We start from the raw sequence: 24868 nt of genomic DNA, 5'->3' as shown, positions 1-24868 counted from the left end.
CTGGGGTTCTGCAACAGGATGCTTGAGCGAAGGTGCTCCAACGAAGACAGGAACGAGGGATCCAGTGCGTCAGCACAAAACAGCACCCCCTAGCCGGGTACAGCTGTGAGTAGTGGAGACCACTGGGAGCAGGAGATTGCAGCAGGTAACAACGATGCAGGCCTCTACAAGGAGAATATGCAGCAGGTAACAGGAAGCACCGATGCAGGCCTCTGCAGGAGAGACTAGGAGATCCAGTGCGTCAGCACAAAACAGCACCCCCTAGCCGGGTACAGCTGTGAGTAGTGGAGGCCACTGGGAGCAGGAGATTGCAGCAGGTAACAACGATGCAGGCCTCTACAAGGAGAATATGCAGCAGGTAACAGGAAGCACGGATGCAGGCCTCTGGAGGACTGGAAGCAGGGAACAGGTATTGCAGACAGGACAAGAAACACTGAGGCTTCAGTGTAACCGCAGCCGCGCGGTGGGGTCAGCCAGAAATTGAGAACTATGACAAGAAGGCCAGGCAGGCCAAAGACAGGCTGTGGCAAACACAGTTACTATAGAAAGTCTATGTCCAGCAACTTCCTGTGGGCGGGTCAGGAGTTAAATAGAACAGACAGCCAATCAGACAGAGCTGCAAATGAGGCAGCAAGAAGCAGGCTGCAGTCTAATTGCAAAAGCAGGTGATTCTTGATTGCAGGTTCAAGGGAGAGTTTCCTAGAAGCTGCAAGGTTCTGTAAGGACAAGGTTTCAGCAAAACCCAGGAGCGGATTCCTTACAGTAAACAATGGGATACTGGCACCCGATGCCCCATACCGGGGCCTGTAACTCGGGAAGCAGGGGGTCCCTGAGCCAGAAAACAATGCGGTTCAGCTCAGGAGACCCCCTGCTCCCACACACTATTATTAAAAATACATTAAAGCAGCTTCATTACCATAGCGGCTATTCGCTAAGGCAATGAAGGAGATAAAACACAATTGCATGTTTATTGGGGACAATTGCCCCCAATAAACATTGCAATACACAACACACACCCTGTGCCCCCAACAACCCCTATACCCCCTAACATACAGTACATATATTTATATTTTTGGATGCACAGGAATGATACTATAGGCCGGTGGTGGCCCTCAGGTGTTCCCCGCGGGTGCCCGGGGGTCCCCGCTTGCCTGCAGTACCATTTCTGTGCCTCAAAAAAATTATTACAAAATACATCAATATTTATAAATAAATACACCCCCCCTGCCCCCTAACACACACACTACAGAAATGGGCAAAATTACTATTATCCACATATGGATAATATTGCATTTGCCCATTTCAAATACATTAAGCAGAATAAATAAAATAAATACATCTTGCACTCACCATTGCCCGGCTGCCCCACGATGAAAGCCGTCCTCATCCTCATCACCGTCCATGTCCCACTCCGATTGTATTGTATTGTATGTCTTTATTTATATGCTGCAAAACATACACAAGAATAAAAAGAGCCAATCTAAAGTCCCCTAACCCCTTAATTACCTTAGCGGTTAGTAACCGCTATAGTAATTAAGGGGTTAACCAACCCTCCCCACCACTCACTTGGGAGGCCTAAACACCCTCCCCCACTACCCACTCGTGAGGCCTAACCACCCTCATCCACTACCCACTCGGGAGGCCTACCCACCCTTGGGGACAATACCCCCTTCCCCCACCCTCACTACCCACAAGAAAAACAATACATAGAACATCCCTACAATTTACATTACTATATTTAATAAACAATACATAACCCACCAACCCCCCATGCCCCCCATAAAAACATGATTTATTATTTTACATACAGGGTTAATACCCCAGACCTACGGTAGTCCCCGGTGGTCCTGACGGGTGTCCGCAGGCCCCACAGTGCACCAGTACCCCAGGGTCTGGGGGTCTCCGGGTGGTTCCTGCCAGGCACAGTGGGCCTCCAGGTGGTCCCTGCGGGTCACCATGGGCCCCAAATGGGGTCCACGGGTGGGCCTGTGGGTGTCTGGAGGTCCCCGGGTCATCCCCACAGGTGTCTGGTGGCCCTTGGGTGGTTCCCACAGGGCTCTGGGGCCCTCAGGTGGTCCCTGCGGGTCTGCAGTCCCCCACAGCTGTGGGGCCCCCGGTTCTTCCCCACAGGTGTCCCCTTTGTTTGGGTCCGCAGGTGGTACCGTGGGCGTCCGTGGGTTCCCAGGTGGTCTCCAGAGATCCCCGCAGACCTAAGGAACCAGCCCTGTATGTAAAAAAAATAAAAATGTCACATACATTTAAATAAATCAATACCCCCCCCCCCCAACAAACACATTCAGTACAGTAATGGATAAACTAACTATTATCCAGATATGGATAATAGATTATTTGCCCATTATTAAACCCAACAGCATGGCATGCATAAATAAAATTAATACACAGAATTCTACTTACCATAGCAAATATGATTGTCATCCTTCTCTTGAAACTGCAAGTTCCCTCTGTCCTCCGTTGCCAGAAAAATACATAGCAAAAACATTCTAATATCCCCTAACCCCTTAATCACCTTAGCGGTTGAGCCAATCAGATTGGGGTTTTAGTTCCCACGCTCTGATTGGCCTAAGTACCATGTGACTTCATTTGCATGATGTCACATCCTTTCTCCCCTAAGCCTCTGTCACATGGTCTACAACAGCCAATCAGAGTTGGGATTTAGTTCCCACACTCTGATTGGCTCCCCTACCATGTGATGGCGGCCATCTTTCTTTTGATGATGTCATCTTAAAGGCAAATGAAGCACAGCCATTCTGATTGGCTGGCTTCATTTCCTTTCAATGACGTCATCATTTTTTTGGGGGGGGCAAAATTTCATGGTTTTCATGGCCCAATCAGGACCGTGGGAACCATATGACGAAAATGTGAAGGCATAGGCCTATAAAAGCCTATGTCGTCTAATTTTTCAGCCAGACGCCGAGGAGGAAGGACCTCCCCTCCCAAGAAGAGGACCAGGGCGAGCCAGAAGAAGGTAAGAAGACCATGGAAGAAGACAGAAGAAGACCATCGAGCGTGACGATATGGATTCCAAATATAAAAAAGAAGACAAAGACTTGTTTTTTTATTTAATGGTTTTTTATTTTATGGTTACCTGTTTCCTGTGCGTGGATTGGATCGAGAGTATGCATTTCTACGGGAGTCGGTGAGTGGGGCATCTAATGGTAAGTAAACAAAAGAAATGTATTTTATTGTATTTTTACAGGTTTTTAATTTTTTTTTAATGTCTTGGTTTTATTTTTTATGTCTATTTAATTCTCCTGAATTTATGTATGTCCCTATGGATATACATACATACAGGGACACTCAATGGTTGTATTGTATTTTTGATGTAATTGAATTGTTTTTTATGTACATTTCTTGTCCCTGTTTATATGTATGTTTCTATAGATAAAAAAAAAGAAAGAGGTTCCAGGGCACTACGGATTTCAAATTTTTTTTATTAGAACAGGCACAACGTTTCAACCACCAAGCGTGGTCTTTCTCAAGTGAAGATATGATACTAAACAAAAATAGTCCACTACTTATAGCCCATACCCCAGATGTAGTCATTTAAAAATCATCCGGTCTCTCCCACTCATGGCTTGCTGTACTGCGCATGCGCGCGCACATCCGGGATCCTGTCGCTTCTAGGTGACGTAATCTTTGGGGGAAGCCCTGCCATCCGATAGGTCCTGTCTTCCTTCACTGCTCCTCACGCTGGAGATCTTGGCATCCCATCCAGGCGCATGCGCGAGCGCATATCTGGCATCCCTTCTCTTTCGGCTGACGTCATCATGTAGAGGCGTGCTCTCCAAAAGGCCCGTCTATCCCACAATGTCCTGCTGCATGCCCAAAATCATAGGGAAAAAGCACCAACAGTCCTGAACTATATTATGTGCAATAAAGTCCCATTGTTGTCCTTTTTACACCATGTCTGGAGTCTTTGAGGGGGATGGGCAGCGGGCATATAGAGGTACATAGGGGAGGAGAGAAAAACCATAAGTGAGAGCCCGGTAGTAGAACATACAAAGTGATACTTGCATACTTTCCAGGTTTAAAAAAACATAACCCCCTCGATGACCCCCTTTCCTCCCTTCCTAGCCTTCAAAGGCATCTGACTCAATTTGGGCAGGTCTCTGACTATAAGGTCAACATAGACAAATCGGAAGCCCTAAATATCTCCCTCCCACCCCAGACGTGGAAACTTGTCCAAGCCCACTACAAATACAAGTGGAGCTCCACCTATATAAAATATCTGGGGGTCAAAATTTCAAACTCGTATTACTCCCTTTATCAACACAATTACCCCCCCCCCTATTTGACCAGATTAAAAAAGACTTGGAAACGTGGAAAAAACACCAAATTTCCTGGTTTGGAAGAATAGTGTCCGTAAAAATGAACGTCCTCCCACTGTTACTATATTTCTTCCAAACCCTCCCCATCATAGTGCCACGCCCGGCTCTAAAGAACATCCAGTCACTAATACTCCAATTCATTTGGAACGATAAGAGACCTAGGGTTCCAAGGTCAGTGATGCTCTCCTCAAAAGCAAGAGGAGGCATGGGGGTCCCCGACTTAGTCAGATATTACCTCGCAGCACAATTGAAGCAGGCTGTAGTTTGGAATTGCGATCTAGCCTCGGCCTGTTGGCTCGCAATAGAGTCACATTACGCACAGCCTCACTCCATCCAAGTGGCACTCTGGACCACAGGAGGGAGAGGGAGTGGGCCACAGAGGTTCGGCCTCGGAGCAATGAGATGCACGTGGGACACATGGCTCAAAAGCAAAGGGAAGTATGGTCTGCTAGCTTCTCCCTCCCAGCTCACCCCACTCTTTGGGAACCCCAACTTCCCGCCAGGGTGTTCCACAAGACAATTTGACCAATTCCAGGGTCACAATATTAGGATGGTTGCCGATCTACTGCAGAAGGGAGAGATTCTAACTTTTCAGGCATTAAAGAACAAATTCCAGACCCAAGACCTTCATCTATTTAAATATTTACAACTTAGGCACTTCCTACACTCACTGTCTCAAACCTCCAAATTCCCCCCGCTGACCCGATTTGAAACCCTATGTCTCAAAGACATATACCAGAGATGCCTGATATCACAGATATACAAAAGCACGGAACCGACATCAGACCCCCCGAAACACCGCTATATGCAAAAATGGTCGGACGAACTAGGTCTCCCAATAGACCTGGAAGATTGGGAGGACATTTGGGAGCAAGCCCCTAAAACCTCAATTTGTACGACGATAAAAGAAAACATCTCTAAAATTATATTCCAGTGGTACCTGACCCTGGCTAGGCTGAGCCAGGTCTACCCCGGCACACCGGACCTGTGCTAGAGGGGATGTGGTCAAAAGGGAGACATGGCCCACATTTTGTGGTCATGTCCGGAGATATAGAAGTTCTGGACCAAGATCCAGACACTTATCTATGAGATCATTGGAATCCTTCTCCCCCTGGACCCTCTGACCATGGTGCTGAGCAAACCCATTGACGATCTCGCCCCACCAATGTCTCGGCTGATCAGGGCCATGCTGACAGCGGCCAGATTCTCTATAGTGGCAGCCTGGAAACAGATTAAGGCCCCCTCGAGAACCACAGTAGTGAGAAGGGTTAATGAGGTCATGACTATGGAGAAGCTTACGGCCATGCTCCAAAAGAAAATGCCCCAGTTCTGGAACACATGAGACCCCTGGATCGAGAGATAAACACGCAAAAAGTCAAAGCACCAAGGTCCAGCAGCACCCCCAAACAATTGGAGAGCTACACCGGGACACCTTTGGGCAAGCCCACATACCCGCCTCCCTCCTTTCCCCCCCTCCCATGAATGTCTCCCCCCCCCCCCCCCTCCTCTTCCCCTCACTCTTTTTCCTACTGAAAACGGAAAAATTTATTGGTCCTTCTCTGAAAATAATGAGCAGAAATGTAGTGGGCCCGCGACACTACTGTATGTAAATTTATCTGTGACTGTGACCAATAAAAAAATTGTTACAAAAAAAAAAACATAACCAAGAGAAGTTAAGGTGAGGAGAACAGTTCAGGACTGTTGGTGCTGTTTCCCTATGATTTTGGGCATGCAGCAGGACATCGTGGGACAGACGGGCCTTTTGGAGAGCATGCCTCTACATGATGACGTCAGCCGAAAGAGAAGGGATGCCAGATATGTGCTCGCGCATGCGCCTGGATGGGATGCCAAGATCTCCAGCGTGAGGAGCAGTGAAGGAAGACAGGACCTATCGGATGGCAGGGCTTCCCCCAAAGATTACGTCACCTAGAAGCGACAGGATCCCGGATGTGCGCGCACATGCGCAGTACAGCAAGCCATGAGGGGGAGAGACCGGATGATTTTTAAATGACTACACCTGGGGTATGGGCTATAAGTAGTGGACTATTTTTGTTTAGTATCATATCTTCACTTGAGAAAGACCACGCTTGGTGGTTGAAACGTTGTGCCTGTTCTAATAAATTCTTTTTGAAATCCGTAGTGCCCTGGAACCTCTTTCTTTTTTTTGCCTACTTTGGAGCTTGTCATTGTCAGGAACTCCCCTGTTCCAGGAGCACTGGTAACAGCAAGTATCTTTATTCTGCTTGTGGTATGCAGCACTACCATTGCTTTTTTGTGTTTCTATAGATATACATACATACACGGATAATGTATGCTTGTTTTGTATGTTTATTTGGAATGTAATTTAATTGTTTTTTTATGTTCATTTATTGCCCCTGTATGTATGTATGCCTATATGGAGATACATACAGGGATAATAAATAGATATTTTGCAAATATTTGGCTGGCTTGTTTTGATCTATTTAAAATGTTTTTGGCTGCTTTGTTTAGAAATGTGTGTGTAATGTAATTTTTATTTATTTAGATGTAATTTTTGGTGGTGTTTGCAATGTTTTATTTCAGGGGGGATTGGTTTTTAATAGTGGATTATTTTTGGTACTTAGATTTTGGCTGATGGTGGTTTCTTTGAAGTTGAAATGTTTTCACAATGTTTTGTTTTTAGGAATTGAATAGAGAATTGTGTAATTGATTTGGATTTGATTGTAATTGATTTTGGATTGGATTAATTGATTGATGGTAAAAAAAATTCTGTGTAGTTCTTGCTTTGTTTTTATTTGATTATTTGGGTGGCATTATTTCTTGATTGTAATTGTTTCTTATATTTTGAATATTGATTTGGCATAGTGTACATGATGCACAGATTAAGTGCATCATGTACACAGTGTACAATTCAATTGTTTGATTGCCATTTTGGTGTATATTTTTGGGGCTAGGTGCTGTGTTTTCTTTGGAGATGAGATTTATTTTATTTTGCTATGTGCTTACTTTAATTTGAGATGCATGTGCTGTATTTTATTTGCGATGATATGGGATTTGATATTGATATGTGCTGTTTTTATTTGTGTATTGGTTAATCATGATATATATATATATATATATATATATATTATATATATATGATATATATATATATATATTATATATATATGATATATATATATATATATATATATATATATATATATATATATATATATATATATATATATATCATATATATATAATATATATATATATATCATATATATATAATATATATATATCAAGAAATTTAACCAGTGCTTAGAAAAGGAAATGTAAATAAATAAAAATTGAAGGCTAATGCATGTAGAGATTAAGATGTAAGCTAAAATATATAAACCAATGGAAGGCTGCTCAACAAGGACTAACTTTATCCTAAACCACATGTGAAAACAAAAAACTGTGAGCGCACACTCCTAAGATATATATATGATATGGTGACAATTTAATAAATAATCAGTAAATGATAAAACAGATCTGAAGGTGGAAATGACAATCCTAAATGAATAAAATGCACATGAACAATAAATACAAAAGGAATAATAAGGCATAGCGGAGGATGCTTCAGCAAGTAAGGTGTTAATCCTGAGGTAAGATCAGTCTGTAATGAGTCCCGTATATTAATATGCCATGTAAATCCTCCTTTGGTAAAATAGGTGAAGAACTTTAAACTCCAAATAGAAGCAATGCAAAATTAGTTCCAGTATGTAAATGGATGGCACGATCTCACGATAATAAGCCCAGATGTATTGCTGATCAGTTGAAAACGCTTGCAGCGCGCCTGTCTGCTGGACGTCTCGTATCTGTGAGCGGTGAAAGCCAGGATATTATGCAAATGCTAAAGGGAGTACCTTACCGGTCGGCGTCAAGGTCCGCATATGTCAGGGAGAGCACCTCCGCGATGGTCTGCGGGTGTATTTCCCAGCACGACCGGGGTAAATGAGCCACCATACTTTGATCACTGAAGGAGGAAATGAACCGGCAAACAGGAACCTCAGATCTCAATCAAATGATGCAATGTTCCAAAAAAGAACAGACAAAAAACAGCTGATCACATCTCAGGAGTCCTCCAGGAGCGCAGCTTCAAACGCAATGACGCACTCTACGCGTTACGTCAGTTACTCAACGGACTTCGTCAGGAGATATACCAAGGAAGAGGGCTAAAAGCCCCACGAGAACACCTGCTACAATACAGACAGAAAGAACCAACCACACGCATACCACTAGTGGCCACATACAACACTACCCTAGAGGGAATCCGAAAAATAATCAAAGATCTGCAACCCATGCTGGCAGAAGATGTGACATCAAAAGAAACCATCCCCAAAACTCCCATTCTGGCGTTCCAGCAACCACCAAACCTCAAACTGAAATTAGTCAACAGAAAACTTCATAACGAACATAAAGACACTGCTAATGGAACAAAACCATGCAACAGCACATGTTGTAAACTCTGCAAACATGTAGTATATGCCAAGATCGCACAGCCAGTCACAACCATGGAACACTCAATGTTAAAGGATCATACTGCTGCACATCCAGGAATTTGGTTTATATGATTCAATGCAACAAATGTGACCAAGGATGTTACATTGGTGAAACCAGCCTAAAACTTCAAGGCAGAATGAATATGCACAGACAATCTATACTCCACCATTAAGAAGGAAGATACTGCTCACCAGTGGGACATCATTTCTCACTACCAGATCATTCCATAAATGCTTTAAAAATCAAAATCCTCAATGGAATGTTTAAAAGCACCCAAGACCGGAAAACATTTGAACTCAGAATGATAAGACTCTGACACCAAAACAAGAGGACTTAATGCAGATATGGGGTCTCTCACACACTATCACAATTGTTTGTAATTATCCTGCGGGCCTCTCTGCCAATGTTCTTATCCACCCCCCCCTCTCCCCCACAGCATCCCCTTCCCCCTCCATTCTGTTCCTTGTTAGATTTTTATTACCCTTCCAATGTCTTCAAACACCACTTTCTCACCTTACCTTATGTACAGTATATATCTGTTTTTTGTTTTTTTCTGCTCTCCTAACACCTGTTTTAGCCATAGATTCTCGAAAGCTTGTCCTATGACATAAATTTCTAGTCCAAATAAAAAAGTATCAGGCCTGTCTAAGACATGTGAATTTGCTCACAGGTGATCTTTTTATTCTATATATAGGAGAAAAAAAACCTCCACTGTTAGCATATAGCAAATAAAGAATACTGCTGCGGCCGAGTTTATTCGAGCATTTGCCCGTTCTCGGCCGCAGCAGTAACCTGGCGCGCGCCGGAGGGTGCTGGGCGCGCGCCGAAGCCTCGGAGGAGAGGCCCGCCGATCGGGGCTTCCCCCTCTCCTTACCGGGTCCTCCGGGTTCCCCGGAATGTCCCGCCGACGTCGTGACATCCACGCGACACCAGGGCTCCCTCGGGGAGCCCTGGGCACGCGTACAGGCGGCACAGGCACCCGATGATGCGTGACCGCGCATCGGTGATGCGCGGCACGCTGAGGGAATGCGGCTCGCAAGCCGGTACATTTCCCGGCTTGCGGAATGAGCCGCACTCGGATAAAGTGTGCCGCCTGTGTATATTCACATGTCTTTGACAGTTCTGCAACCCTGCCTATCAACCATTATCACCTAGCATCTTAATTTCTATGGAAGCAGTAAGGGTGTACTTAGTTTTTCACACATAGCTTCTCCATTTTGGCTTTATTTTTGTTAAATAAATCATGACACGGTGTAATATGTCATGTGTTGTTGTTCATCTGAGGTTGTATTTACCTCATTTTAAGACCTGCTAAGGAACAGATGATTGTTATTATGTCCTGATATATAAAACCATGGAATTCAAAGAGGGTGTACTTTCTTTTTCACATGACTGTGTGTGTATATATATATATATATATATATATATATATATATATATATATATGCAAAAAACAAGACAACAGCGCACAACCCAAGTGCATTACCAAAATGTGGGATTTATTATAGGATAAACAAGGTAATGCCCACTTACAAGAAAACAGAGATTAAAATTCACATAAGGGTATCTTTACTCTAGATGATACAGTACAACTTTAGAGGCTGCAAAACTGTCTGTGGTACCGCGTGGGGTAGCGTAGGAACGCCCATCCAACCTCTTCCTGGTGGAGATGGTTGGCGTATGTAAATGTCATCCGACACTGGCTCCAACTTTCAAATCACAACCAGGGGTAGAAAGAGCATGTGCAGCCTCCCACCAGCTCTCATGACAGGCCAAAACCTTATAACACAGCCTCCAACAGCACCACAAGAGTAAAGAAAATATCCCCGGTCCACTGAACTGCTCCTCGTGGGTGCATGATGACATCACCTGACGCATTTCATCAGCGTCAGCTGCCTTTCTCAAGGGATAATGAAATGTCTCAAGCACTTAAGTTTTATAAAAAGAAACACAAAGAGCCTTATTGGCAAATAGACACAAATGTCCAAATAAGCCCTGTTGTGGACAACAAATACTAACACTAGCTAAAATAACAGCTAGCTAATATTGTGAAGTTTGTAAAGTAAATATATATATATTATAGGGGTAAAATATCTGCGTACATCAAATCACAAGGTAAACAGCATTTCATGTACAGGACATGAGTTACCAGACGTCGCACAGCCACCGCCAGACCTCAGGAGTTCTCCTTCACTGCCTCCAGGACGCACTGCCACGGTACTTGGTGAAAAGCCTCCACTTTAGTCCTGTTTGTATGTAGATATCCTTTTCGGGTCAGGGCCGTCGAGAGCTGCCTTTTCTTCAGGCTTACCGCTGAATGCGACACCCTCAGAAGTCGGAGCTGTTTAGTTTGCCACCAGGTAAGTTCGTCACGTGTCCCGTGTGGCTATCACGACCGGCCGCAAAGCGAGGATGGCCGTAAAGTGTGATATTAGCGTCACTCCAGCAATGCCGGGTAAAACAGATTATGAAATGAGTCGAGTGCTTGGTACAACACACAGATTGTGCAGATAATGATTTTAAGAGCAATAAAATCTATCCAACGCGTTTCGAAGCGTAAGCTTCTTCTTCAGGGATAATTTAAAAATGAATTTAGAACATATATATACCCTTTATCCACCGCTGATAGGTCAAACACGAGAGCACATAGACCAATCAGATCAACACTGCACAGCATCCCACATGTGTGGGTATAATGAGGTCATTATTAACCTTCAAGCTCATGTGGTTTAACCCCATCAACAGTGGTCAGGGCATCACTAAAAAACACACTTTTATTATACACATAGCATATAGATAGAGATAACATTAAGATCATATTTATAAAATTGCCAGTATAGTTAATAAACATAAATGGCTCTGAAATAGAACAGACAAAAGGTTAGTACCTTATCATGATAAATACAATACAACACATATTTTTAATAAAACGAATGGGTATCATGAATGAGTTCCAAATAATTGTACATGAGTTATTGCCAGACAAAACACAGGAAATTGATCTTTGAGACATATTCATTAGTACAGACACCATAGGTCTATGTTTTTGTTTAGACCATTAGGACCTAAAGTTTCAAGTTTATGTATCCAGTATGTTTCTTGGACCGAAATATCTTTTATTCTATCTCCTCCTCGTCTGCTCCGAGATATATGTTTAATCCCTTTAAAGATTAGGGATGAGGGATCTTTATTGTGATGGGTAGAGTAGTGACGACTTACGCTATGGGTCTGTAGGGCATGTTTTATGTTTCGCACATGTTCTTGGATACAAAGTTTAAGACTGCGCTTCGTGCGGCCTACATATTGCAGGCCGCATGGACATTCTAATAAGTACACTACAAAACTGGTATTACAGTTTATAAAATCTGTAATATTATACACTTTGTGGTTTTTATTGGACTTAAATGTTTTACGCTCAGGGTGATGGAATCTACAGATACAACACCTCCCACATGAGAAATTCCATGATACTTTATTGCTCAACCAGGATTGCCCAGATATTGGATCCACAGATTTCCCAATATCGCTTGGAACTAGTACATCCTTTAAGCTACGGGCCTTTCTGTATATAAACCTAGGAGATGTGCTAATATGACCACTTAAAATAGGATCTGTTGATATAATTCCCCAGTGCTTTTTTATAACCCCTTCTATTTGTCTATACATTGAGTTGTAGTTGGTGATAAACGGAACTACTAATTGCTCACCATTTATATTAGATAAAGTCTTCTTTTTTGGTATCAGCATTTTGCTCCGATCCATTGTCCTAACTTTTTCTAATTCCAACATAAGTTGTTTATAGTCGTATCCCCGTTCCATGAATCTCAAAAAGAGAAATTGAGCTTGTTGCTCAAAGTCGGCTTCATTACTGCAGTTTCTCTTGATTCTCATGAATTGGCCTCCAGGTTTATTACTAATCCAAGATTTCTTATGATTGCTGGAGGCCAATATAAGATTATTTGTGTCAACCTTCTTAGAGAAAGTGGTTGTTGTAATCCCCTCTTCTTTTGACGCTTTTAAATTCAGATCCAAATAGCTGACACTCTCTGTGTGTGTAACGTGGGTAAAGACCAGAATATGGTCATTGGTATTGATATACTCGATAAAGCGATCCACAGACTCTTCGTCCCCCTCCCACACACAGAGAATGTCATCTATGTAGCGACGCCATACCACTATATGCTGTTTAAATGGGTTATCTTGCCAGATGAATAATTCCTCCCAGTTCCCCATATACAGGTTTGCGAAGCTGGGGGCAAAGCGAGCGCCCATTGCAGTTCCGCAAACCTGCAAGAAGAACTGGGAAAGGAAAAGGAAGTAGTTATGGCTCAGCACATACTCTATGGCTTGGAGAATAAACCATCTATTTAAATCTGTGATTTTCGGGTCTTGTCTCAGGTAATTCTCAACAGCCGCAATGCCCTTCATATGGGGAATGCTTGTGTACAGGGCTTGTACATCACACGTTAGCCACCTGTACGATTTTTTCCATTCGAATTTTGCAAATAGATTTAATACCACAGAGGAGTCCTTTAGGTATGTAGGTAACTCCCCTACAATATTCTGCAACAAGTAATCCACATATTGGGATAAATTTGCGGTCAGTGAGGATATACCCGAGACTATGGGTCGACCTGGTGGATTTGCCAAGGATTTGTGCAGTTTTGGAAGGTGGTAAAAAAACGGTATTTTTGGTGATTTATTATATAGAAAACCATATTCCTTTTCTGTGATTACGGTTAGGGATAATGCTTCATCTAGGAGCACTTTAAGTTTAGTTAGAAACAATGTAGTGGGATCTGATGTCAGTTTCTTATAGAAGACAGGGTCACAAAGGAGTCGGTGTGCCTCTAGTTCATATACAGAGCGATCTTGTAAAACCACACCTCCTCCTTTGTCAGCCTGTCTAATAATAAGTTGATGGTTATCCTGCAAGAATCTTAGTGCCAGATTTTCGGCCTTAGTGAGGTTATGTCTAATATTACCTTCTCTCCCACTATCATTAATACCATTAAGGTCATTATATACCATATCGAAAAAGGTATCCACATGGTTACCCTTCCATTGGTATGGATAAAATGTTGATTGAGCCCTGAAAGGGGTGTGAAGACAGGTTGATTCTTCATTTATTTGTTCTGAACTGGGGATTACATCTAACTTGACATTGGGTTCCTTCTCTGATTTAAGAAAGTGTCTCTTAAGTGTAATATTTCTTATAAATTTGTGTAGGTCTTTGAAGAGTTGAAATGAATTTGCTCCGCATGTCTTAGAGAAAGAGAGCCCTTTACTTAGAACTCTTTTTTGGTCATCTGTGAGAATAACCGAAGAGAGATTAAAAATACCTCTATCAATCGGAATTTGTTGACTTTTTAGTATTTTTTTCTTTCGGACCCTGGATCCTCCTCTTTTCCCTCTTTGGGTAACGGTCTTTTTAGCTTTGTCCCAGAGGTCACCTGTTTGTGGTTCTCTGTTGTTTTCAACTCTTTCTCTGGTGAACCGTGCCTTCTCCTTATCATATCTAAAAAAAGGGATGGAGAAGAGGGAGAGGGAGAGGAGGCAGGACGACTCTCACGTATATGGTCTGGAACCCTTACAGGAGGTCTATATGGCTCATTTTGTTGTTGGTAATTTATTTGTCTTTTTCTATTATAGTTATAATTTTCATCATAATTTCTCCCTTTATAGTTGGGATTTCTGGGATGTCCTTCCCTTTGAGGGTATGATCTATCCCTCCTAGGATAATCCCTTCTATCTATATGATGATAGCCTCTTGGGTTTCTACCTCTATCTCTTTGTTGTTCATTTATTCTATAACCATTTTGGTGTTCTGTGTTATCAATTGGGCGACCACTGGCATCCCCCTTAGGTTCATTCGTAGTCTTAGTACCTGCCCCCTTTCCCTTACCGTCATCTTTAGCCCAAGTTCTTTGTTTGTTTGTGTCGTAGTCATTTTTGTCTCTGAAAAATGTAAAGTGTTTTGTCTTGACAGTCTCATTGTCATGTTGCTCTAAGTTGGCGCACACCTCGTGCTCCATCTCAGAGCAATCAATACTAATAATAAGGGTCTCCATAATTTTAATTGTTCTTCAATTTGGGCTCCCAATTCTTTGAGTGATTTACTCCTCTCAAAAATGATGAGTCGTACTAAATCATTGGAACATTCATCCAAAATGCGTACCCACTCCTTCATGAAGTGCTCGTTATCCCTACCAAAGGTAGGGCTCTTTAAAATGCGAAGCCCTCTTGGTAATCTTCCACAATCTAGGTACCTTTGCATGGTACGTCTTTCAAACCATTGCTTGCTTTCTGTTATTAACAGTTTTTCTAGGTTTTTAAACAGTTCTTTCATAGATACTTGATCATTGGGTGGCTCATTGGTCACTTTGGGCTCCTCTGCAAAGAGGAGATCAAAGGCCTCCTCACGTTTGGCTCTACATGCAGCTAAACTCCAAACCATGATGGTATTTGGGCTGTTTGTTTTTCACGCAGATATTATTACAGTGAGAATAAGTGCAGCACTAGATAGGGTGAGAATACAGAAGAACAAACAAGAAAAAATGCGCAAACTTACTACCTCTAGTGTATAGTTAACCCCTTCACCACCTTAGTGTTAAAAAATAAAGAATTACAACCTCTAAGTAGAACACAGGAGTCTGCAGCTATAATGATAGGGATATGGACACCCCTAAAACAACTGAAATACAAAGAAAACAAAAGCGCAGACGCACATAGTGAAGCTTGTAAAGTAAATATATATATATATTATAGGGGTAAAATATCTGCGTACATCAAATCACAAGGTAAACAGCATTTCATGTACAGGACATGAGTTACCAGACGTCGCACAGCCACTGCTAGACCTCAGGAGTTCTCCTTCACTGCCTCCAGGACGCACTGCCACGGTACTTGGTGAAAAGCCTCCACTTTAGTCCTGTTTGTATGTAGATATCCTTTTCGGGTCAGGGCCGTCGAGAGCCGCCTTTTCTTCAGGCTTACCGCCGAATGCGACACCCTCAGAAGTCGGAGTTGTTTAGTTTGCCACCAGGTAAGTTCGTCACGTGTCCCGTGTGGCTATCGCGACCGGCCGCAAAGCGAGGATGGCCGTAAAGTGTGATATTTGCGTCACTCCAGCAATGCCGGGTAAAACAGATTATGAAATGAGTCGAGTGCTTGGTACAACACACAGATTGTGCAGATAATGATTTTAAGAGCAATAAAATCTATCCAACGCATTTCGAAGCATAAGCTTCTTCAGGGATAATTTAAAAATGAATTTAGAACATATATATACCCTTTATTCACCGCTGATAGGTCAAACACAAGAGCACATAGACCAATCAGATCAACACTCCACAGCATCCCACATGTGTGGGTATAATGTGGTCATTATTAACCTTCAAGCTCATGTGGTTTAACCCCATCAACAGTGGTCAGGGCATCACTAAAAAACACACTTTTATTATACACATAGCAAATAGATAGAGATAACATTAAGAACATATTTATAAAATTGCCAGTATAGTTAATAAACATAAATGGCTCTGAAATAGAACAGACAAAAGGTTAGTACCTTATCATGATAAATACAATAAAACACATATTTTTAATAAAACGAATGGGTATCACGAACGAGTTCCAAATAATTGTTGTACATGAGTTATTGCCAGACAAGACACAGGAAATTGATCTTTGAGACATATTCATTAGTACAGACACCATAGGTCTATGTTTTCGTTTAGACCATTAGGACCTAAAGTTTCAAATTTATGTATCCAGTATGTTTCTTGGACCGAAATATCTTTTATTCTATCTCCTCCTCGTCTGCTCCGAGGTATATATTTAATTCCTTTAAAGATTAGGGATGAGGGATCTTTATTGTGATGGGTAGAGTAGTGACGACTTACGCTATGGGTCTGTAGGGCATGTTTTATGTTTCGCACATGTTCTTGGATATGAAGTTTAAGACTGCGCTTCGTGCGGCCTACATATTGCAGGCCGCATGGATATTCTAATAAGTACACTACAAAACTGGTATTACAGTTTATAAAATCTGTAATATTATACACTTTGTGGTTTTTATTGGACTTAAATGTTTTACGCTCAGGGTGAAGGAATCTACAGATACAACACCTCCCACATGAGAAATTCCCTGATACTTTATTGCTCAACCAGGATTGTCCAGATATTGGATCCACAGTTTTCCCAATATCGCTTGCAACTAGTACATCCTTTAAGCTACGGGCCTTTCTGTATATAAAACTAGGAGATGTACTAATATGACCACTTAAAATAGGATCTGTTGATATAATTCCCCAGTGCTTTTTTATAACCCCTTCTATTTGTCTATACATTGAGTTGTGGTATGGCGTCGCTACATAGATGACATTCTCTGTGTGTGGGAGGGGGACGAAGAGTCTGTGGATCGCTTTATCGAGTATATCAATACCAATGACCATATTCTGGTCTTTACCCACGTTACACACACAGAGAGTGTCAGCTATTTGGATCTGAATTTAAAAGCGTCAGAAGAAGAGGGGATTACAACAACCACTTTCTTTAAGAAGGTTGACACAAATAATCTTATATTGGCCTCCAGCAATCATAAGAAATCTTGGATTAGTAATATACCTGGAGGCCAATTCATGAGAATCAAGAGAAACTGGAGTAATGAAGCTGACTTTGAGCAACAAGCTCAATTTCTCTTTTTGAGATTTATGGAATGGGGATACGACTATAAACAACTTATGTTGGAATTAGAAAAAGTTAGGACAATGGATCGGAGCAAAATGCTGATACCAAAAAAGAAGACTTCATCTAATGTAAATGGTGAGCAATTAGTAGTTCTGTTTATCACCAACTACAATTGAGTCATGTTTTATTTTTTATCCTACCCTATGCACCATATATTTTAATAGTTAATCTGAATAAAGATAATTTTAATATTGACATTCCTCACAAGCGATATCTGAGTGCTATATTTAACTGAGTTCTTTTTTCTTTTGGTTTATGCCTTTTTAAATATAGCCACCACATCTGCTTAAGCCAATCTTGTGGTACCGAGCCCGTGGAAATGGAGTCCTTGAATATTAAATGTTATGGTTTGTCTATTACTGAACTTGACTCATTTAGATCTCTTAGATGTATACCATCGGCGCCAGGTGCCTTATTTACTTCAATTTTTTCAAGACGCTTATGAACTTCTTCCTCAGTTAACCAATTGTTCATTAATATGGAGGTTGTGGCTTCCTCCTACGGCACTACTATTGAAATTGATTCTTCCCTCTTAAACACAGAGGCAAAGAATTTTGTTTAATAACCCTGCTTTTTCCTTATCTCCAATAATCTGCCTGCCCATCTCACACTGAAAGGGTCCTATATTTTCTTTCTCATTTTTGTTAAAAGCAGTTTTATTTATTTACAGTAGAATTGATCCTACAGTACACCTATTTATGTATTTTTGAGACCATCACAACATTGCTTTGTAATATTCTTGTTTTCAACCTGTGCATACCTACATGAATATTCAGTTTGGTTAGCTGATATAATATATATTAATAGTGGCAAATCACATAATAATTTATATTTTGAAAGTTTGGGTGCCATATACAGTACTGGAAACAGCAGCATGCATGTATTACAGGGAAAAAAACATATTCTGTAGGCACTCCACTGCAATTTGAAACAATTGTTTTGACCCCATATTTTGGTTACTCAAGGATGTTCCGTGTATGCACCATTGACTTTGGACCCACATTTGCCAATCTATTACAATTCTTTAGCTTTTCATAACTGTTAAAAATTGTAGAAAACTTATTCACATATACAGTATCAGTTTACTCTAATATATGGTGCTAAATTGGATTATGCTTTTATTAATAAACTGCAAAGTTTATTAAAATAATCAAAATTACTCTCCAAGTCATAAAAAGGACTGACCCAAGCAGCATGCAATTATTATTGTTTCTCTTCAAAAACCATTAAAAACAACAAAATTGTGATGTGATCAATGGGTGAAGGTGTCTGCTAGGCTTTACTTAAAAAATCTGCATAGAAAATAATAATTACATTTTTTTCACTGTCGGCAGCTGACATTTACTTACAGTAGTTTTGTCTTGCTTTTTTTTTAGAATGTATTTGGCAAATTTTCTTTAACAGTCATTAACCAGTAGATATTGCAGTATTTACTAAGCCGTATTAATCAATGAGAAAAAGCTATAAGGTAATTTTTGGCAACTGGACATCTGGGATAGTGATCATATTGAATACTATGGGTAGCAATCATGATCATGATTGAGATGGAAATTTCTTTTGCGATCATGTTCACTGCTATGCTCCAATGGAGTGGTCAATGGGATTTTGCCCTCGAATATGAGCAAAAACAACGACGTTCCTAAGAATGCAGTGAACATCATGAGGCTTAAGTATTTCATTTTTTTTTTTCATTTTTTTTTAAAGAAAATGAACTGACAGTTTATTTGACGTAGAAAAATATTTTAGATTTTTTTGCATATTAGTGAGATTGATGAGATCACACAAAAAATCCAAGTGAAACACCGACTTAATATTTAATTTATTTAAAAACAAAGTACTGCTGCGGCCGAGTTTATTCGAGCATTTGCCCGTTCTCGGCCGCAGCAGTAACCTGGCGCGCGCCGGAGGGTGCCGGGCGCGCGCCGAAGCAGCGGAAGAGCGCCCTCCGATCGGGGCGCTCTCCCTCCCGCTGCCGGGTCCACCGGGTCCCCCGGAACTCCCTGCCGCCATCCCCCACATCGCGGGACACCAGGGCTCCCTCGGGGAGCCCTGGACGCGCGTGCAGGGGGTGCTGGCACCCGATGACGCGTGACCGCGCATCGGTGACACGCGGCACGCAGAGGGAGTGGGGCTAGCAAGCCGGGGCATCCCCCGGCTTGTGGAACTAGCCCTGCTCGAATAAATCGTGTCGGTAGTGTATTTATGTTTTTTTTATGGTGTACCATAGACAGTGAAATAATTGTTTAAAAATATTTTGGCAACATTGTAAATATTCTGTGGCCATAAAGGTGCTACAGTAGCTACACTTGCTACTCAAATTGTACCATTCTATTAATTGAAATCAATGTTTGAATGAAAATATAATGATATAAGGTTTTTATAAATGAGCTGTATTTCAGTTTAAACCAAATGGCCTAATTTTTCTATTTATTTTGACTTGATGATGACATTACAGGAGGGCAAATGTCAGACCATGGCTATTCTTTTCCACACCTCATTAGCAGCCTCAAACTACTCACAAAATATCTAGAGACAAGAGTGCATTTAATTAATCCTTTGCTGTACAGTATATGCAGCCTTACACTCACAAGTGATTTTTCAATTGCCTTTTGAGTCAAAATTGTATGTATGAATGAAGTGTTACTTTTTAGACAAAGGATATTTTACATTTCAAATGCAACAAAGATGGAAGATATATCTTCCATCTTTCATCTATTATCATTTTGTTTTACAAATACAATAGCTACGGAGACAATAAATAAGTTAAAAAAATTATATATATATATTTGTGTACATTTTTTCTTCTTCTTTGCTTTATAGCTGAAGTTACAAGAAACAGCAGCCAACATTGCAAGAGAGCTTGCGGAGCACACAAAAGGTCATTTGAATGCCGGTGATATTACATATTCAGTTCGTGCCATGGATCAGTTGGTGGATTTGTTGGACGTCCAGCTAAGGAACTTGACTCCAGGTGGGAAAGACAGTGCCGCACGAAGTTTAAATAAGGTAAGTTTTCATATTTGGGATAGTTGTAGATTTCTTATTGTAGATTTTTTATTCCGATGTAAAAAAAATGCTCAATGGTAAAGAATAAAATTGACAATATTTGTATTCAGAGTGGGCACTTCATTTTCTTGACTTCTCGGACAAAATGGTGCAAGTTTATTTTAGAAACTTTTGACTATCAGTCTTTAGAAATGGTACATGCTTTCTTACTTATGTCATATTTGTTCTTCACTCTGTTGGAAATACCAATTTCAATATACTTTCACATTTTTGCCATCTTTTTGCTGAATCAGACTAAAAATATTTACTGTATTACATTTCTTTAACTTCTGTACAACCACTAAATAGGGATTATGTGTTCCCTTTAAAGAAAATACTGGTCTCTGCCACCAAAGAATAAAATGAGTGGAATAAGATCAACAAAATTATTAGCTCATGTTAATGAGGGTCACAGAAATGTAAAAACATGTTTCATATGTGTAGCCCTGTGTGGTTTGGGCTATAGGTTTGCCCTCCTCCTGGCAGTAATACTTGGGTAAGGGTAGGTTGCCAGGAGTAATCATGGGTTTTCCCCACTTCATGCAGTGCAGTGAGTCAGTGAAGGCAGTGTCAATTAGAGACACTGGGGTTGTGCCTGCTGGAGCTTGCTTAATGTACTGCAACTTTCTATTTAGTCAGTTTGTCCCTACCGTGAGAGGGGCAAGGTTACCCAGACCAAGCTGTCAGGCCTCTGACAGGCTTGAGGCCTCCCTGCGGGGAGTGTGGGTATACCCATACCTCCTATCCTACCAGGGGATAGGGGACGAGCTGGAACCCCTCTCGGTGCCCTTGGCTGGGAGTTGGGTTCAGGGACATCCTAAAGGAGAAGACCTGCTGTAATCTGTACTACTGAATAGAGGAAGATAAATAAAGAAGCTGCTGCATTTTACCTATATTTCACCTGTATTTTACCTGCCTGAGATTGAAGTATATTTGGAGGAGGGGGAGAGTTCCTTTGCAGATACTTCACCCCATACATCTGGCGGCTGCACAATATGGAGGCACTGCACCTGTGAGTAGAATCCGGGCACAACCCCAGAAGCCTGTCCTGTTCGTCCCCTATACCATCATGCGGACTCATGGCCCCCTGTTACCAGCAGGTTTGCACCAAACTAACACATGTAGCCAGAGCAGTTTTTCCCCTAGGAGACCCTATGTGAGATTGGGTGGGGGAAAGAGGGTTACATTTGGAGGTGCTGCTGAGAGCAATCAGGTCAGGCTTTCAGTGAAGTACTCCTCCATGTAGCTGTTTTTATTTGGAACCATTAAATTGTTTTTTTTATGGGCACACACTCAGTTTAACTCCTTATTTGCCTAAGCACTAGTGCTAGTAGTGCTTTGTTGTTCTATCCTTTTTATCATTTTCAGCGAAACAGAACTGGAAGATTAAGTACATTTCCATAGCAAGTGCTGAGGAAGGAAGGGAATCTAGGGGTAGTCAGGAGAAGAAAGTCCACTCGCAAAGCACACCCTAGATGCCCTTAGAGGGTGAAGTAGATCTGGATACAAGGCTGTAGCTGTCCTAGTCACCTTGAGGCAGATAGTCATAGGATGCCTAGAGGGTAGCCTGTTAACATGGGACAGGAACTTCTGATAGGATCTGGGCTATGAGTGGCCAAAAGTAGGTTGACACCAAGTACTGCAAGGAAAAGTCCAGAGTACTCTAGCCAGTAACCAGAATACTAACCGCAGAGCATTTGTACTGGACTGCTATCGTGTGCAGTGTACAAAAGAAGGAGTTTTGCCTAGCCTGGGGTATGCTATGATTTTATCACTGGTTAGAGCTAAAATGGAGTGTGGTGTGTACCAAAGAACGAGTTCCCCTAAAGGCATTGAAGGTTGCGCTACCATGAACACTGTGGGTTCACCAAAGATGGCTGTTGTGTGTAAAAGTGCCCTGCGTGGCCCTAAGAAGTTAAAATGGCAGTTCCCGCCAAGCCTGTATAGCGCACGTGCTGCGTGCAAACAGGCTGTGAGAAAAATATTTGCAGAAATGTGCCCGGGTCTGGCGAGAAAGCCGTGGCCGCGTCCCCCTGTGCTGTGACTGGACCCACAGAAAGTCCCCATCACACAGAGAAGCTGAGTGCCACTCCTATAATCTCCACCAGAGGGAGGGGGCACATGAAGAGCCAATTGCAGAGTTCCACCCAAGCTGAAGGGAGAGCAGGAAGTGAGCGACAGCACACTCCCTCTTGCTTGGCTGGTGACAGAGAAGGAGAGAATTGTCGAGTGAGCAAGCTGATTGATTCAACCCCTAAGGAAAAGATGGCTGATTGCAACGTATCTACGTACCAGCTCCCAGGAGGCTTCCTGATTGTGGAGGTTGAGGGTCGCGAGTACCTTTGGTGCCTGTGTCTGCAGTGCAGGTTACCGGGGCCAGCTCCAAGTACCACCGCATGATGCCAACAGTGTGGCATATTCTACCTCTGGCCTGCTAAGCCATTCCCCACCATTGTGGCTCCGCGTGAGGGACCTCGGCGACACTGATGTAGGTGGAGGAAGTGGAGGCGAATGCTGCTCTGGTCCCATACCTCAACCCTGCGGTAGGGAACCAGACCGAACTATCAAGACTTACCCCGACGGAGAGGGGAGCACCCAAAGTGGAGGTACCGGAGTGGGACCACTTTGTACCCATACCCATTAGTGGTGCAGCCAAGACCAGATGTGGATCCCCGGCCAAGGTGCCGTTGCCATCCTCGTCGGACGACGAAAGAGACAGCCTGTCATCAGTGGTGATGTGCCGGCCGGCGAACCACTCCAGCAGTGAAAAACAGTCGAGTCCACTTACTCGGAAAATGGAGCAGATGAGTCTGGAGATCCCCCGACAGCAAGCGCTGGTGCGGACTGAGCACGTAGAAGTCCCACGGCCATGGCGACTCCCAGTGCGGTGGAGATGGGACCCGAGACTGCTCCTGGAGAGCCAAAGAGTATCGCGAGCCAGCGGAGCGGTAAGACACCACCACCCCCTTACTTCCGCCAGGTGAAGGAGGAAGATTCCGAGAGAGAGGGCATCCGGCAGCCTACCTGCTCATCCGTGACCCCGCAGATCCACCACCGCCCCTTCCGGTGAGTGACGTACTTCTGGCACGGGACCAAGAGGTGTACGGTGACTCCGAAGAGACGACCCAAGATGACATCACTTCCGGCTTGACACAGAGCCTGGGCCTAAGAGAAGCACCTGACTCCTTGAGGCGATCCGGTATTGAGGATGAGGAATTCAAGAGGTCCTGAGATGATTTAGTGAGAAGAGGAACCCAGAGCCGTGCTACAAGGGACAGTAAGAGAACCCCTACTGGTCACGGCATAGCCCGACTGAGAGACACTGTTCTGGACTATGGCGATTCTTTTGTCACCGCCCCTAACGCCAATGCTCCGGCCACTGCTCCTGCCCCGTCACGTTCATGTCCACCAGGTACTAGTGGGAGTATGAGAGATAAGACGCCTACATTTTCCATGGACTGGCGGGATTGGGTTACCAGCGATGAGTGTTCTGATGGGGAGATACCATGTCATGTCGTATACCTGTTCCTAAACCTACTGTATTTAATCCTGCACCTAGAGGTAGGACCAGAGAGTCCAAGTCTTCTGAAAAGGAGGGTGCTGTAAGTTCTTTAGCACCAAGAATGAACCCCACAGTATATACACATGTAAGCAGAGGTAAATGTAAAGGTTCACATTCCACAGATAGAGAGACATCTGGGGTGTCCTCAAAATATGAGTCAGAGGAGGGTATGAGTGTGTCATCCTCATATGAGCACCAAGATAAATGGTGGGCACAATGGTTTGAGGGGTACGATAAGGGGATGGATCATACAAGGTTCCAATTGATCAAGAATAATGTGGTAGATCACTGGAGGGATATAGGCACATACTCTAAGAAGGAGGTTGCCGAAAAGCTCTCTAGGAGATGGAGGGAAATCACACAGAAGCAAGTGATACCTAAAGGCTCATCTATATTATATGATGATATTGCCCCTGAGGAGCCTGTATACTGGGTACTGCCAGGCAAGGCTAGGAACAGGAAACTCACCAAGTTGAGTAGGGCTGATAGATATTGTAGCAAGGTACAGACAGTCTCATGGGTATGAGTACCCTTATGTACCAGAGCCAATCATGCAAGAGATTGAATACCAATTTGAGTAAGACAAGCTTAACGCCATTTTATTTCAAGGCAGTGCTAACTTGACATGCCATTAAGCGTATTTTAAAGAGCC

The 24868-nt window shown here is 42.6% G+C and overlaps 1 protein-coding gene across 24 annotated transcripts in view; it reads left to right on the top strand.

Moving 5' to 3' along the window:
• ADGRL3 (adhesion G protein-coupled receptor L3) overlaps positions 1 to 24868 on the top strand; it is a 2053745-nt gene that overhangs the window by 1572441 nt on the left and 456436 nt on the right. For all 24 annotated transcript variants that reach the window (XM_075603418.1, XM_075603394.1, XM_075603400.1 and 21 more), the window contains one exon: positions 20430 to 20615. In XM_075603418.1, the coding sequence (XP_075459533.1) occupies positions 20430 to 20615 (186 nt within the window). The remainder of the gene's footprint in view (positions 1 to 20429; positions 20616 to 24868) is intronic.

The sequence above is a fragment of the Ascaphus truei genome, chromosome 1 (assembly GCF_040206685.1).
Source record: "Ascaphus truei isolate aAscTru1 chromosome 1, aAscTru1.hap1, whole genome shotgun sequence".
NCBI classification, from domain to species: Eukaryota; Metazoa; Chordata; class Amphibia; order Anura; family Ascaphidae; genus Ascaphus; species Ascaphus truei.
This window is presented reverse-complemented; position numbering and strand designations above follow the sequence as displayed.